Genomic DNA, 16,732 nt, shown 5'->3' with positions numbered 1-16,732 from the left:
CGAACGGAAATTAACGTGCGACTAGTTTAGAGATGACGTCAGCGACTTAGACTTTGCGAAGTCTAAATCGACTGAGACCTAGATAGAACCAAAAACCAATGTATCAAAAAATCGTTGATAAAATAAAGAAATGCGACTAAAAAAATGCGGGCACTAGCCAGCCGTGACGGACCAGATGCGTCCACGCGTTGGACGCACCGTCAGCGCATCCATGAAAATAGCTAGACGCCGTTTCATTTCTCTATTCAAATTTACGAAATTCAGACAAAACGGACTGGTAAACCAAGGTAGTGAGATGTGACACTTGAACATCCTACGAATTGTCACACCGCAATGTGGTACCACAAGGATTTAGCAGCAACAAATGTCATTCCAAATAGGCATCGTCATGTTCGTACTGCCTTTTGGCAAGACTCACACAGCAACACCGATATGATACTAGTAACAAGGTGCCAATGCCGGTGGCCGGCCGGCCGGCCTTTATTCTTTGTCCGGGCTTGGTGTGGAGCCCCGCGTGCTGATGCTGAGCTCATTGATGAAGCCGACGAGCCGCTTGAACTCCTCCGCCGACGAGCCCCCATGGGCGATGTCTTGTCTCACCTGCTGCGCCAGCGCTTGAGCCGACCTCCTTAGCTCGACGGACTCCATGGCCTCCCTCACCATCCGCTCCACGACGGCCCTCTCGCACACGTCCTTCATGTCCAGGCCGGTGCCCCACACGGCGGCCATGAACCGGCTGTTGGTCTGCTGGTCCACGAAGAAGGGCCAGCACACCGTCGGCACGCCCTCGGCGACGCTCTCCAGCGTGGAGTTCCACCCGGCGTGCGTCAGGAAGCAGCCCACTGCCCGGTGGCGCAGCACGTCCCGCTGAGGCGCCCACTCCACGACGCGGGCCTTGCCTCTCCCGGCCGCCTTGATGGCGTCCTGGAGGACGGCGTTCTGGCTCGCCCCGACCATGTCCGGCCTGAGCACCCAAAGGAAGGGGTGGCCGGCGCTGACGAGTCCGGACAGGAACTCGGTGAACTCCTCGACAGAAATGATGGCGAGGCTGCCCAAGCTCACGTACACGACGGTTCCGTCCGCCTGGCTGTCGAGCCACGCCGTGCAGCCGTCGTCCTCCCGCCACAAGGCGCCGCCGGCGGCCGGCTGCTGGAACATGGCGTGGAGAGGGCCTATGGCGAAGACGTCGCGCATGTGCGGCGCGATGTGCGCGAGCGCCGACCGCTCCAGCGACGCGGTCGTGTTGAGTATGAGCGCCCGCGCGTTGCAGCTGTGAGCGCTGAACTCGGCGATTATCTTAAGCATGGGGTGGAGGCCTCCGGTCCCGTCGTCCCCGCGGCAAAAACTTGGAAGATCGCGCCGCCGCAGGAAGCCCTCCATTCCCGGAACGCCACGGACGGGCGCGTCGAGGTCGGCGCCTGCCGGGACAGGGACCTCGCCGAGCTCCACGAGCTTGGGCACGGAGAGGTAAGCGAGGAAGCTGCACGCGCTGGCCGTGCGGAAGGCGAGCGCCGGGACGCCGAGCTCCTCGGCGACGTTGATCGCGAACGGGAGCATCCCGTCGGCGACGACGCAGGTCACGGGAGGGAAGCCATCGTCGCGGGGCGCGCCCGCGCGCAGGGACGCGAGCAGGGCACGGTAGGCGACCCTCGTCGTCGTCATCATGGACTCCACGAGCGCGACGAGGTCGCCCGCCGTGCGGGGATGGTCGTCCGGGAGGCCGTCGGTGACGGACAGGAACCGGAGCCGCGGTGAATCGGCCTCGACGACCGAGGCGGCAAGGCCTAGCCGCCGCCGGTTGTGGTCGGTGTGGAGGAAGGTGACGTGGAGGCCGGCGTCGAGGAGCCCCGCGGCGAAGTGGAGCATGCAGTTGATGTGGCCCTGCGCCGGGCACGGGAACACCAGCACGTGCGCCGCCATGCCGTCGCCTCGCCTCGCCTGCACCCGCGCGCGCTCACCTACGCTGCTAGGTCTTCTATCCCGCGCGCGCGCATGCAGTGACGCAGCTGGGTTTCTCTTGTTCCCGCTTTCAGTGTAAGCATGGTGCATCTATAGAGAGAGAAGTGTGCAGGCGCAGCAGCACACGTCAGCAATTACGTGTCGGTGGCGGCGGCTAGCGCTTGCAAGCTTCAGCTACTACTCAATTACCTTAAAGAATTACGCAGCTGATGCCGTCATCACCGAGCAAACGGGATGGGCCGGTAAATAAATCGATTGACATGTGACGAGCTAGCTTTTTTTTTAACGTCACATGTGACGAGCTAGCTAACGCGAGCGTGTGGCCAGATTCTAGTGGACGGCGAGAATGAAACAAAGATAAGCTGCCCCGCAAGATTCTAAGACATCGTACAATGCAAGTTGCAGGGTGCTTACAAAAGATACTTGGAGAAATAAATCAGGCTTTTTTAGACACCGGTACTTGTTTGTACGAGGTGAACGTTTAATTAGGCATTTCTTCTCTAGAAATAGGCACATGTATTGATGATTCAAAAAAATCTGATTTATTTTTCTAAGCATCTAGCATCCGGATCGTGTAGCTTTAGGTTTTAGGTCCTAGTAGCTTAGATTTTTGGGTCGTCCATCATCTTGGTTTTGGCGGTGGCAATGGTGGCGCTGAATAAAGAAGCTTCATATCTTTCCGCGATGAGGCGATTGGTCCTATGGTTTGAGATGGATTTGGAAACTAGTTTGTTCAAGTAAGGATGGCGTGGCGGCGACGACATCCTCATAGTGGACTTGTGTCCTTGGACTTCGCCGTGTGACAGCGTTTGCTCCAGCGCCGGTGCGGAGCTTAGGAGGTAATCCAGAAGCGGATGCAAATTGTGGTATGCAACGGTGGCATCTGGAAGATGGTGAATCATGTACTGGGTTTGTGGTTCGTGGCTGGCAGGTATGGTTTCCTCCTCTTGTGACTTAGTCATGCAGGGGAGACAGATCTGGAGGATGGCGTGTCTGGGGTGTTGCCCCGGTCTGATTCGTTCAACTGCAATGGCTTCACTATTGGTGAGTCATTTTGGAGGTTCGTAAAACTGCATATCAGCGATGGAGCTGCGTCAAGCTCAGCTGAGGAGGTGACCCGTCAATTTTTCCTCTGGTGGTGCCGAAGGCAGGCGACACACGTTGGTGTGAAGTTAAAGGGTTTCTTCGGTTTTGCTTATAATTTTCTTTCATTGATGGTGTTCATTTGTGCAAAAGCTAGCATTTTGTTGTCTTTTCAGTTTTGCGCGGCCGGTGTCTAGATGGCTTGTACTATGATATTTATGATATAAATGAGACACATATTACCATAAAAAAATAGTTTAGAAGCCGGCATCTTCACTTGTTATTTCCTGGATGTGGCTAGCTCAGTCGACGACTGAGACTTCAAGTGAAACGTATAAGAAAGAAAAAAGAAAAAACTAAAAGAAAAATTGCATGAATCTTCATGCAAGATCTCACGAATATAGATCCACCGAGACTTGGACATAACCAAGTCTCAGTCGACATTTAGCAAGACTATTCCTGTAAACAAAATCAATGGCCGGTTACCAGGCCGTGCCCTGTTGCGAGCACGGAGCACCAATGGCGGCGCACCAATCAAATGCAATAGCAACAATAACGTGATCAATGGTAACAGTAGTACGAAGCGAGGCTGCTGCAGTTGCTACGTGTGGGAGGCGTTCTTGAAGACATGGCAGGTGGAGTCACAGGGGTAAGGGCAGTCCGTCTTCTGAAACCCACTGCGGCCGTAGAACCAGTCCCCAACCGCGCTTGCTATTCTCTGCGACAGACACAGAAAGAAGGAGCTCTCGTCAGATAAACAAACACCAGGCCGTCGCCGGCTGAGCCCCGGGAAAACTTGTATGCAAACGAAATTCAGCGGTGCAAGAGAAGACGGCGAGGGTGTTCACTTTGCCTCCGAGCACCGGCGAGCCGGGCGCGAACCAGATCTCCTGTATCTCGGACTGGCAGTGCGCGAAGCACGAGTTTATGAACAGCCCTCTGGTGGGTGAGTCCCCTTGGGCCTCGATTGCTTCCAGGAAATGGTCCCTGAATCCTGAGGTGGACATACACAGTACTGAATATACATACACACAGGTTCATGGCTGACCCGTCAGTACAATGCAGTAGCACTTACCCTGTAAAATCTTAAGTTGCTTCGCCGAGCACTGGTTTATGTCGTGCTTGCAGCTTCGCCAGCGAGGATCAGAACCTCCAGGCACCAAAATGTTCCGTACCTGCATGCGGGCACGTGGAAAGAGAATCAAGATTGGTGCCTTGATGGATGGTGGTGTCAACTGTCAAGCATACTGCAGGTAGAAATGGTTTATATCTGATGATAACCTGCCATGAATCGTATGCTGCATTCAGGATGAACAGGGGTGTCTGAATCTGTTTCACCTCATTCTGAGGAAAAAGGCACTGCATCCAAGCAAAATGTTTTTGTAAGGGAGTGCAACCTGATCCCTAGATGTGCATTGTGGCTATTGCAAGTGCATCTTACCATGCCTGCAGGCAACTTGGAAGTGCACGAAGATGGTAAATTCTTGGCCGAGCCCTACGGTATTTGTACACAACACAATCAGGTACAAGACAAAACAGCATAATAAGTATAGGTGCAAAGCATTTTATTTTATTTCGCAACATGAGATATTGTTACTGATGCCACTTTATGCCACAGTTTGAACTCGAAGCTTATATTGTCGAGTAGGGCCTTTTGGTGACCGAGCTCCTTGGAGCCCTTTATTTTTTTTAAATTCAAAATTCAAACTTCCTTGTTTCAAAAAAAATCTGAACAAAAATATGCAGTATACAAGGATGAAATGTATATATGTGCAAAAATTGAGGATGAAATATCTTGAAATGCGACCTGTATAAAAAAGACAATTTTCTGGACTTTGAGGATGAATAGTATCATGTGTTTAAAAGCCCCAGATTTTTTTTTTGCACAGCCCTCATTTCAACGTATTTAGTTCTGAAAATCAACACACATATACATTATTCCCCCATGTATATCTGCATTTTTTTCAGATTTTTTTGAAATAAAAAAAAATGAATCTGATGAATTTTGAATTTTGCAAAAGGAGTCCTCCATGGAGCCCAGCCTCGAAAAGCAATTTTCGGTCCTGAAATAAACTATATAAAGTGTCTTGTTTTAGGCATCGGTCGTTGATCGGTTGTCATGTCATAGTTAATAGTTATGTACACATAATCAGGTAGAAAGAGCAACAAAATGAAATGTGCATACATGAGTCTTAACTACATCACTGAAAAAGGCCGCAGCATGGTTTACTCCAGCAATGTCCTTCCTGTAGAGCAAATTAAGATGGGAAGTGTTAGACAAGGAAATAATTATTCAGAAATGCGACGTACTTTCTTCTATATATTGCAATGCCTAGTATATCTCCAAAGTGGCAAAAGCAGATAGCATGATTTTCCTTTTCTCCCAACTGGATTCAGTATTAGTACTGCCTTACACATTGATGAAGAAGCCAGCATCAGAAAGGCACTTAACATTGGCCGCCGCCGGCAGAAGCCGATGAAATCTGTCACAGTGCAGTATCGAAGTTAATCCACCAGCAGAACATCCCGAAATTAGAGCCTGCCACATCCTTGAAAAAGGAGGAAATTAGAGTCTGCTACAATTTTGCTAGTCACATGCTAGGCATATTGTGCTGATAAGAATGCATACATTTTCAGCTTTGTTCATTCCTTTAGCGAGCAGATCTTCCATAACTGCTTGCCATACCCTCGCACCTCTGTAGTGTAGATTTGTTCTCTGTCAAGATTGCAAAATTAGAAGACAAAAACCTCAGTTCAGACCGGCAGTAATGCCTTCAGTAGGAGGAAATCATGGAAGCTTGGAGTATGGGCTCACCGGATCAACTTCTTCCTTGTCGCCAGTGAAAGACGAGCCGTCGCAGTACCGGACCCGGACCTTGTTCCAGTTGTAGAAGTCTATTCTTTGTCAAATTGCAGCGCACACACGTTAAGCACAAGAATTTAAATTTAGGCAGTCTCAAGCTTGGAACTGCCACTATTACAAACCTGACAAAGAGAAGCAGAGCACAACAAATTATGTGATGGCCAGGTGGTGAGACTGAAGTATACCTGGGTTGTAATCCGGGGTGTTGCTCAAGATCCCGGAGAAGGCAACCTGCTTGGCCATCTCCTTGGAGGAGCCTAACCGGGTGTGCGACCGCTGCAGGCAGGTCGTCACATTGTTGCACCATCCTCCTCCCTGCCGCCGCCAAAATTTGCATTCAGAGTTGAGCTAAGCATATTCCTTGGCACCAAATTCTGTACGTGCTCCGAGCGGGTTTGATAACTGACCTCAAAATGAACCAACCAGCTGTTCGACCCGGAGCCGGAGCCACGGGCGAGATGGTACGCAGGGGGACTCCCGTCCAGACATACTACGATCCACAGAATCATACGTCAGGCTAGATTGGCGAGAGGCCGGGAAGGAGAAGCAACAATGGTGTGACTGACCTGCCCCTTTGGCCACGGCGCTGTCGACGTAGGTAATGTCCACGAAATAGCCGTCCGCCTCGAGGACCGCCAGCGCGCAGGCGAACGCCGAGCACCAGAGCCGCAGCTTGCTTCCGTCCCCCATTCCCGTGGCTGAGCCCGCGACAGCGAACGAGCTAGAGAAGGAAGAAATGGCGGAAATGCAAGGGTCAGGGAAGCACACACATATATAACCGGCTAACAGCAACAGGCAGCTAGCCATGGAGGAGGGAGGCCGGAGCGAACCTGGTGGAATGGAAGCCGGCAAGCCGCCGTCTCGTGCTAATCTCGCAGCCGGGTTGGTTCTCTAGCTCCCTCCCTCTTGTGCAGCTGCAGCAGGGAGAGAGGGCCGAGGCCGAACAGAGCGACGTCGCCGATGCTTCGAGCTTCCCAATGCTATGCGAGCTGCTGTGCCTGTGCGGCTGTGCCTGTGCGTGCCGGCTCACGCCTGTTTTTCCACGCCGGCAGTGGCAGTGGGCCGGGATGGGACGCCGGACCGGACGCGTCTTTTCCTTTTTCTTTTGGCTCGCTCGCGTACGTCCTTGTGCGTCAGTAACTCAGTAATCAACGCCTCTGCCGTCTATCTATCTGTCTGTCTGTCATACATATGGCGGCCGGGCGTGGATGCTGTTGGGGGGTGAGCTCAAATGAATGACGGGGATTAAAAAGCTGCGGTGCACTGCGGGACGGCCAGCGGTACCACCCGTGCTCCGCCTCGCAAAAGTCCTCGGTGACGCCGGGCAGTGCCATGAACGTCAGCCCATTTTCTTTTCTTTCTGCCATGAAAATGGGAACGGATGAAACATTCAGAAAAGAGATCTCTTCAGAAAAGAAAATGGAAAGGCAAGGCAAAGCCGGAGAAAGTAGCAAGGAAATTCTTGTTTTTCTGGAATCTGTGGTTTGCATATACTAATGGAGTAGAACGGTTCAACCAGAGCTGTTTCTCAAGAAGAAGAATCAGGGTTCATCTCTTCCCTTTTTTTAGACAAAAAAAAGGCGTGCTTATGAGACCAAGCGTACTGTGGCGGCGTTTCGATGCACCTACGGCAGCACCACCGATGCTGTGATGAATGGGCTGTGGCTCTGCTACCAGCGCTGTACCTCATGTCACGTGCATCTTTTAGCGAAAAACGATGTCACGTGCATTTCAAGACGACGACAGTGGCTTCCGGGCGTGTATTCGGCACGGCATGATAAGGTAGTTTACCTTGCGAATCTGCTGGATTATCTCACAGAATGTCTGTTGGTTTTCGTGGTTTCATTTTTCTAAGCTTGCGGACAGGATCGAACTACGTATGGTTGTGGGCCAGATAGTTCTTGACTTTGATTATTTGTCAAAACGGAGGCAAAGATTAATTAAACCCAAAAAATGCCCGGTTAATTAATGAAAAAACGAAACAAAAATCCATACAATCAACCACATGCGGACTACTCACGGAATATGTAACCCTAGCATCACACGGCCAACCCTACAATCATACCTAAGACGCAACGGTCATCAAACCCACACACTGTTACATCGCAGAACCCCTAATGAGAGTATCTCGGCCCAAGACCACAAACACCAATAATTCCACGGAGACAAGTCATGCCATATAGACCACCCAAAAGACTAATTACCATCCATCAAGCAGTTGCAGACGTCTTTCCTGTGCCGCCGCTCTTCTTGTTTTTGCTCCTGAGAGTGCTTGAACCAAGTTAATCGTCTAGTTTATCCCAAATCTTACGGGCGCACACACCTGCTCGTTCGGTAGTCTAGGCCCGCCAAGCTGCTTTTTTGTGACGATTTGTTGTTTTTTTACATTTTCATTCTTTTTTCTTTTTATTTTTTATGAAATATTCATGTTTTTTTAGTTTTATGACTTTTTTGAAAATCACAATAAAAAATTCAAACTTTTGAAACATTATTCAAATTTGCAAAAAGAACAACTTCATAAACTTTTTCAAATTTGTGAACTTTTTTCATTTCCGCGAACTTTTTTCAAGTTTATGAACTTATCTCAACTTTTGTGAACTTTTTCAAATTCATAAAAAAAAAAAACTTTTTCGTGAACTTTCTTCAAATTTATGAACTATTTCAAGTCACCGGTCAACTAAGTCCCTGATCAGTGGTTAACTAAACAAATCAGATGGTTCTATTTCTCAACCTTTCTGACTTGCTCCTACGGAACCAAGGTCGAAAGGATTGAAAAAGTCAGCCATTCACAACCACTGATGAAGGATTCCTCAAAACCATCTCTTAGAAAGAGCCGCTAAATGATTGGACCAGACAGGTGCAGGTAGCTCGATTGCGTTACCCGTGATTGAAACCGGTCCACTTGTCAATGGTCAATTGGTGAAGGAGTCAGCGAGAACGTGCTTATTTTTCTTTTTTTACACTGGCTCGCCCTTCTCGTGTTTTGTTGGGCGGCCCGTGCACCTGTCTGTGTGAGCGCCAGTTAGGTAGCTGGCGCCAGCGCCACCAGCGTCATATAGGAGGTCTCCGGGTTTAGGCGACCAATTAGTTGGTGGATACCCCTACGGGCCGGTTGTAGAGGATGCACGTGGGTGTGCCGGGTGATGCGCTCAGCTGCTGCCAAGTGTCATGGGCTACACACACGTTGTTCTTTTACCTCGACATGTGTATTTGGTTCTGAGCCGCCGCCGCTAGTCTTCGTCATCATCATCATCATAGCCATCTCCATCAACCTTAGCCGCCGCCATTTCCCATCTCCATAGCCACAACCTTCATCACCACCATAGTTCTCAGCAATCTAGTTTGTTTTTTATGTGTTCTTCATGTGATCTGATCTTCATGTGTGAGTAGTTTGGTAAGGTCATGGGTTGAGGCAAGGGCATTGCAACCCGATGTATTTGTTGGAGGGATCAATAGAAGTACTTTGAATTAAGCGTATCGTATGTGTAACATAAAATTGTTCTATAGTTGTTAGGGCATATTTCTCCCTTACGAATTTTGGTGATTGATGACAATGCTTTTGCGGACTAATTGATGTAGACACAGACCTAGGGTAGGGTAATAGGCCTGACCTATACGCCCCACCTAAAGTCTTGTCCTAAGAACTAAGGAGTTCAAGAGTCAGAAGTCGAGGACCAACAAAGGTGTCGAAGCGAAGTCCACTAGACCTATCAATCACTCGGAGACCTCTCTTACTCAGGTCACTCGACCACCAAACCACTCGACATATCAAAAGACCTAAAGCCACTCTGCGCAGCAACGGTCAAGCATTCATTCGCATACTTAATGCTCATTTGTAGCACCTTAATACAGGCATTACCTATAACGCCTCCTCTTAATGTATATTGAACCCTGCGTTACGGAGGGGAGATGGGGTCCTGGCGTACTCTATATAAGCCACCCCCTCTTCTGGGACAAGGGTTCGCACCCCCTGTAACTCACACACGTATAATCCAGTCGACCGCCTCCGGGCTCCGAGACGTAGGGCTGTTACTTCCTCCGAGAAGGGCCTGAACTCATAAACCTTGTGTGTACAACTTCTCCATAGCTAAGATCTTGCCTCTCCATTCCTACCCCCATATTCTACTGCCAGACTTAGAACCACGATAGTTGGCGCCCACCGTGGGGCAGGTGTCCTAGCGACTTGTTGGAGAAGTTGCGATTTTTCCGATCCCCTTCATCATGGTTTCGGGCGGAGTTTTGGTGGAGGGCCGCGAGATCCATCTCGGCGCGCTCACGCTCATCGCCGACGACTCTGCTTGGCTTCAGGAGGCTCCTCTCGACGTCGACGCGCTCCCTGTCCGCGGGGCAACGCCCTTTCGCACGTGCGTCCGCGGCGTCCTCTTGCGGCAGCCGTCGACCCAGTATCGGTCGGCCCCTGTGTTGTCCTCCCTCCCTGTTTCCCGCCGGCGCAAACGCTCCGGTCGGTCGAGACTTCAGCGGTGGGTGAGACACGCGGTGGCTCGCCAGTCAGCCACACCCCAAGTCGCGGCGATCGAGCCCGACGAATCTCTCTACGGCCTGTTCGACCTGTCGACTGGCTCCGCAGAGACTGCATCCGAGTGCGACAGCAGTGATCCGGCGGCAGAGGTTCTGATGATCGATGAACCACGCAGTCCTCCCGGCTTTCCCCGCACCGACGGAGGCGGCGGCGGAGGCGGTCCGTCGCATACTCATGAAGAGTATCTCCCCGAGCCCCTTACTTCGCTGCAGAGAGAAGAACTTCGCCGCCGGAACATGGATGCGCTGCACACTCCTATCGTTGGAGAAACCCCCGAGGCCCGTGTCTTAGAGGACACGCGCTTGGCCAACTTGGCTGAGCGCACTCGATTGGAGAACCTCCAGCGAGCACTCGACGAGCGTGCGCGACAACGGATTCCAACATCCAGTCGACGTCAGCTCTTTCCGCCACCGACTCAGGTATATCGAACTCAGCCTTCTCAGTCAAAGGCTGGCAGAGGCTTGTTGCAGATCAGAGCATTGCTCGGGCGGCAGGAGATCAGAATTCAGCTATGTCACAGTCGCGAAATAGGATCCACAGCAGATCCGTCACTGCAGATCTAGTCCAGTCGCCCCACAGCCCAAGATCGCCCCTGAGGCGTGAGGAACGTGGAGACCGGCGCGATCAGAACAGGAACCGTGAGCAGTATGATCACCGACTCGGTCGGGATGATCGACGTCGAGTACCCACCCCTCCCCCGAGGAGTGGATCGTACGTGCCTCGACAGCAGGATGACAGACGCCCTCACAGTGTTGGGTGAAGGATTCCAGTCGACCCCAGGGAGCCAGGCTTTGATGCGAGATCCGTTCTCGTTCAGGGTTTGGTCGACAGGAACAGAGCCCACCGAGAAGGTCGAGACAGAGATGTACCCACCAGCAGTAGAGTACACGTCTCAGGACCGGAGTGCTTCAGTAGAGCCATCAGAGCCACGGTGATTCCTCCCAACTTCAGGTTGGCGACTGGAGTCAGAAAGTTCACTGGTGAGTCCAAGCCTGATACTTGGCTTGAGGATTACCGAGTGGCTGTTCAGATTGGCGGCGGTAACGATGAAGTGGCAATGAAACACCTTCCTCTTATGTTGGAAGGCTCGGCCAGAGCATGGCTGAATCAGTTAGCGCCCAGCAGCATTTACACTTGGGAAGATCTTGCCCGAGTGTTTGTCAGAACATTTGAAGGAACTTGCAAGCGACCAGCAGGGTTGAGAGAGCTGCAATCTTGCGTGCATAAGCCGAATGAAACTTTGAGGGCCTACATAGAGATGGATTACATTGCATCACACAGTAGAGAACATATCTGATCACCAAGCAGTCTGTGCCTTCAAGGAAGGCGTTAAGTACAGAGAACTGAACCTGAAATTCGATCGAACTGGAGACATGTCTCTGAGTCGAATGATGGAGATTGCCACCAAGTATGCCAATGGTGAAGAAGAGGATCGGCTCCGGAGTGGCAAGCACAAGTCAGTTGCCCACGAAACCGGAGGAGGGAACTCCAGTCGGAAGCAGAAGCGGAAAGCCGAGCCAGCTGCTCCTGGAGAAGCCTTGGCTGTGACTCAAGGAAAGTTCAAGGGGAAGCCCAAAGGGCCTTGGAACCCCAAGAAGGTGAAAGACCAAGACGGAAATGCTGTGTTAGATCTGCCATGTCACATTCACACAAAGAAAGATGAAGAGGGTAAACTCATTTATCCGAAGCATACCACTCGACAGTGCCGGCTCTTGATCCAGCAGTTCCAAGGGAAATAGCCCAAAGATAAGGAAAAGGAGCCGGACAAAGTTGAGGACAAGGAAGATAGTGATGATGGGTATCCCCAGGTCAATTCTACCCTGGTGATTTTTGCTGATGTTGAAAGCAAAAGTCAATTGAAAGTTATCAACCGAGAAGTGAATATGGTCGCCCCGGCGACACCCAGTTATTTGAAATGGTCTCAGACTGCCATCACATTCGACCAGTCCGATCACCCGGTGCACATAGCCACCCCGGGGAGGCAAGCTTTGGTGATCGACCCAATTATTGAAGGCACTCGACTGACCAAGGTTTTGATGGATGGAGGCAGTGGCCTGAATATACTGTATGCAGAGACGTTGAAAGGGATGGGCATTCCGATGTCCAGACTCAGTACTAGCAACATGAGCTTCCATGGAGTCATTCCTGGAAAGGAGGCTGAGTCACTCGGCCAACTTGCTCTTGATGTGGTTTTCGGTGATTCCAAAAATTACCGCAAAGAAAAGTTGACGTTTGAAGTTATGGACTTCTAGAGCGCTTATCACGCTATTCTAGGCAGGCCAGCTTATGCACGATTCATGGCTCGACCATGTTACGTGTACCTCAAACTGAAGATGCCTGGTCCCAGAGGTGTGATCACTATTACCGGCAATCGGAAGAAAGCGGAAGAGTGCTTTCAGAAAGGCTCAAAGATCGCTGATGCTCAGATGGCAGTGGTAGAGCTGCAGGAATACCAGAAAACTACAGACCCGAGTGATTTGTTGCGAGCCAAGAAGCCCGCTACGGAATCAGCGTTTCAGTCGTCCGGTGAGACGAAGCCGATTCATATTCACCCGACCGACCCCAGTGCTGCTCCGACTCATATCTCTACGACACCCGACTCCAAATAGGAAGAAGCGCTCATCCAGTTCCTCCGTGAGAACTGGGACATCTTCGCATGGAAGCCTTTTGACATGCCGGGTGTTCCCAGAGGGCTGGTTGAGCACCGTCTACGAGTCGACTCAAAAGTGAAACCGGTCAAAGAACATCTTCGACGGTCCGTCGTCCAGAAGAGAAAGGCCATCGGCGAGGAGGTGGCTCGGCTCTTAGCAGCAAAGTTTATCCGAGAGATTTACCACTCCGAGTGGCTCGCCAATGTTGTCATGGTCCCCAAGAAGGACAAGTCACTTCGCATGTACATTGACTTCAAACATATCAATCGGGCCTGCCCGAAAGATCATTTTCCTCTCCCCCGCATCGACCAGATAGTCGACTCGACTGCGGGATGCGAGCGCCTGTCTTTTTTAGACGCCTATTATGGTTACCATCAGATCCGTTTGTATGGTCCCGACGAGATCAAAATAGCTTTCATCACTCCATTCGGGTGCTTCTGTTATGTTACCATGCCATTTGGCCTCAAAAATGCCGGAGCCACGTTCATGAGGATGATTCAGAAGTGTTTGCTCACTCAAATCAGTTGGAATGTGGAAGCATATATGGATGATATTGTGGTCAAGTCACGGAAAGGTTTCGACCTGCTGACTGACCTTGCTGAGACATTTGCCAACCTCAGGAGGTATGATATCAAGCTTAACCCATCAAAGTGCACATTCGGAGTTCCTGGCGGAAAGTTACTTGGTTTTCTCATTTCCGAACAAGGAATCGACGCCAACCCACAAAAAGTTGGTACTATACTCTGAATGAAGCGCTCTGTGCGCGTGCACGATATCCAGAAGCTTAATGGATGCTTGGACGATTTAAGTCGATTCATTTATCGTCTTGGTGAAAAGGCATTGCCTCTTTACCGACTGATGAAGAAGTCAGACAAGTTCGAGTGGACTCCCAAAGCTGATGCAGTGTTTGCAGAGCTAAAAGCCCTGCTCTCCACCCAGCCGGTGCTTGCTGCCCCAATCAGCAAAGAGCCTTTGCTACTTTACATTGCAGCCATGGGACAAGTCGTCAGTTCAGTACTTATGGTTGAGTGGGAAGAAGAAGGAAAAACCTTTAAAGTTCAGCGCCCGGTATATTATGTTTCTGAAGTTTTGAGCCCATCAAAGCAAAGATATCCTCATTATCAAAAGCTTGTATATGGGATTTATATGACCACAAAGAAGGTTGCACATTACTTCTCTGACCATTCCATTACAGTCGTCAGCGACGCTCCATTGTCAGAGATTCTGCACAACAGAGATGAAACTGGTCGATTGACAAAATGGGCGATTGAACTCCTTCCCCTAGATATCAAGTTTGAGGCAAAGAAAGCTATCAAGTCCCAAGCAATTGCAGATTTCGTCGCCGAGTGGATTGAACAGCAACTGCCGACTCAAGTTCACTCGGAGCACTGGACCATGTTCTTCGACAGTTCTAAGATGCTTAATGGTTCCGGTGCTGGGGTAGTATTGGTTTCCCCCCGAGGAGATAAGCTCAGATATGTTCTCCAAATCCACTTTGATTTCTCCAATAATGAAGCAGAATATGAACCACTTTTGTATGGGTTGCGCATGGCCATTTCACGCCGCCTCATGGTCTATGGCGACTCAGATTTGGTGGTGAATCAAGTGATGAAGGAGTGGGACTTCAGAAGTCCAGCCATGACTGGTTATTGCAATGCAGTGAGAAAGCTGGAGAAGAAATTCGAGGGGTTAGAGCTGCATCATATACCCCGACTGAAAAATCAAGCAGCTGATGATTTAGCAAAAATAGGTTCCAAGAGAGAAGCCATTCCCAGCAATGTGTTTCTGGAACACATCCACACACCATCAGTTCAAGAGGATCCTTTCACCGAAGAAGTCCCACAACCAAAAAGTGCCATAGATCCGACTGAAGTTGAGGTTCCAGCAGTGGTCAACCTGATCATGGAAGTTTTGGTCATCACTCCCGACTGGACAGTGCCGTACATCGCGTACATCCTAAGGAAAGAACTCCCAGAGAATGAAGAAGAGGCTCGACAGATCGTCCGTCGATCTAAGGCCTTCACTGTGATAAAGGGACAGTTGCACAGGGAAAGCGCGACTGGAGTTGGTCAAAAATGTATAACGCTAGAAGAAGGTCAAATAATTCTTGATGATATCCACTCGGGAACCTATGGCCATCATGCGTCCTCTCGGACCATCGTGGCTAAAGCATACCGAGCGGGATTTTACTGGCCGAAAGCAAATGAGATGGCGAAGGAGATAGTCGACAAATGTGAAGGATGTCAGTTCTATTCCAATATGTCGCACAAACCCGCCTCAGCCTTGAAGACCATTCCACTCGTCTGGCCCTTTGCTGTTTGGGGATTGGATATGGTTGGACCACTGAGAACTGGCAGGAGCGGCTTCACCCATGTGCTGGTGGCAGTCGACAAATTCACTAAATGGATTGAAGCTAAACCTATCAAGAATCTTGATGCCTGCACCACTATCAGCTTTATCAGAGAGTTGATATTCAGATATGGAGTTCCGCATAGCATCATCGCTGACAATGTGTCAAACTTCGATTCCGACAAGTTCAGAGCTTTTTGCGCCTGTCAAGCCACACGAGTCGATTACGTGTCAGTCGCTCACCCCCAGTCGAATGGACAAGCAGAAAGAGCTAATGGTCTAATTCTCAAAGGACTGAAACCTCGACTGATGCGTGATCTCAAGCATGCAGCAGGCGCATGGGTCAACGAACTTTCGTCAATTCTTTGGGGATTGAGGACCACCCCGAATCGGTCGACTGGATGAACCCCATTCTTTCTGGTCTATGGAGTTGAAGCAGTTTTGCCGAGTGACTTGCTTCACAATGCACCCCAAGTCGAGCTCTACTCTAAAAATGAAGCAGAACAAGCCCGGGAGGACTCAGTCGACCTCCTAGAAGAGGAAAGAGAGATGGCCATTATCCGATCGACCATCTATCAACATGACTTGCGTCGATTCCATGCCAGAAATGTGAAGAGTCGAGCCTTCCAAGAAGGAGACTTGGTCCTCCGAGTGGATCAACAGAAACCACACAAGCTCGCTCCTACTTGGGAAGGTCCTTTCATCGTCACCAGAGTTCTCCACAATGGAGCATACCATCTTTACAATGTTGATCGCCAGATTGATGAGCCACGATCCTGGAATGCGGAGCTGCTCCGCCCCTTTTATACTTAAGTACTCACTCGGATGAGATGTAATAAGAGATACCTCTGTAGTTTGTTTATCAAAAGACAAAAGTGTTACAATTTTCCCAGTGATTGTTGTTGCTTTTGCTTACGTGAGAAATCCCCCAGTGGGTGGCTTAGCAGCGAATCCATTTCGCCTAAGTTTTAAAAAAATCCCACCGAGTGGTGAGCCAGCCTCCCACTCGGGGGCTTAGCTGCGAATCCGTTTCGCCTAAGTTTTAAAAAATCCTACTGAGTGGTGAGCGATCCTCCCACTCGGGGGCTTAGCTGCAGTCCAAGTACTCGCCTAAGTTTTAAAAAATCCTACCAAGTGGTGAGCCAGCCTCCCACTCGGGGGCTTAGTTGCAGTCCAAGTACTCGCCTAAGTTTTAAAAATCCTACCGTGTGGTGAGCCAGCCTCCCACTCGGGGGCTTAGCTGCAGTCCAAGTACTCACCTAAGTTTTTAAAAAATCCTACCGAGTG

At 50.3% G+C, this 16,732-nt stretch overlaps 2 protein-coding genes across 2 annotated transcripts; both read right to left on the bottom strand.

Moving 5' to 3' along the window:
• Window positions 1-222: 222 nt before the first annotated feature.
• On the bottom strand, window positions 223-2,031 carry LOC119317555 (myricetin 3-O-rhamnoside 1,2-glucosyltransferase UGT709G2-like). The gene has a single exon (XM_037592032.1). It carries the CDS (start codon window positions 1,918-1,920, stop codon window positions 481-483), a length of 1,440 nt encoding a protein of 479 aa, XP_037447929.1. The 5' UTR covers window positions 1,921-2,031; the 3' UTR covers window positions 223-480.
• Window positions 2,032-3,295: 1,264 nt separating this feature from the next.
• LOC119317556 (pectin acetylesterase 8-like) lies at window positions 3,296-7,030 on the bottom strand. Its single transcript, XM_037592033.1, has 13 exons — window positions 6,736-7,030; window positions 6,472-6,626; window positions 6,313-6,395; window positions 6,091-6,220; window positions 5,858-5,937; window positions 5,672-5,758; window positions 5,457-5,581; window positions 5,228-5,288; window positions 4,484-4,537; window positions 4,324-4,401; window positions 4,118-4,217; window positions 3,891-4,036; window positions 3,296-3,760 (listed from the first exon to the last, which is right to left on the bottom strand). The coding sequence occupies exons 2-13, from the start codon at window positions 6,593-6,595 to the stop codon at window positions 3,644-3,646; spliced, it is 1,185 nt and encodes a 394-aa protein (XP_037447930.1). The 5' UTR covers window positions 6,596-6,626; window positions 6,736-7,030; the 3' UTR covers window positions 3,296-3,643.
• Between the last annotated feature and the right edge of the window lie 9,702 nt (window positions 7,031-16,732).

The sequence above is a fragment of the Triticum dicoccoides genome, chromosome 6A, assembly GCF_002162155.2.
Source record: "Triticum dicoccoides isolate Atlit2015 ecotype Zavitan chromosome 6A, WEW_v2.0, whole genome shotgun sequence".
Taxonomy (NCBI): Eukaryota; Viridiplantae; Streptophyta; class Magnoliopsida; order Poales; family Poaceae; genus Triticum; species Triticum dicoccoides.
The sequence above is the reverse complement of the archived record's forward strand: the minus strand, read 5'-3'. Positions and strand labels throughout refer to the sequence as shown.

Coding starts and splice junctions, on each gene's coding strand:
- LOC119317555 (XM_037592032.1), bottom strand. CDS start 1,920: ATGGCGGCGCACGTGCTGGTGTTCCCGTGCCCGGCGCAGGGCCACATC.
- LOC119317556 (XM_037592033.1), bottom strand. CDS start 6,595: ATGGGGGACGGAAGCAAGCTGCGGCTCTGGTGCTCGGCGTTCGCCTGC. Junction 5,289..5,456: donor GCTGGCTTCTTCATCAATGT/GTAAGGCAGTAC, acceptor TTTGCTCTACAG/GAAGGACATTGCTGGAGTAA. Junction 4,218..4,323: donor CAGCATACGATTCATGGCAG/GTTATCATCAGA, acceptor GCCCGCATGCAG/GTACGGAACATTTTGGTGCC.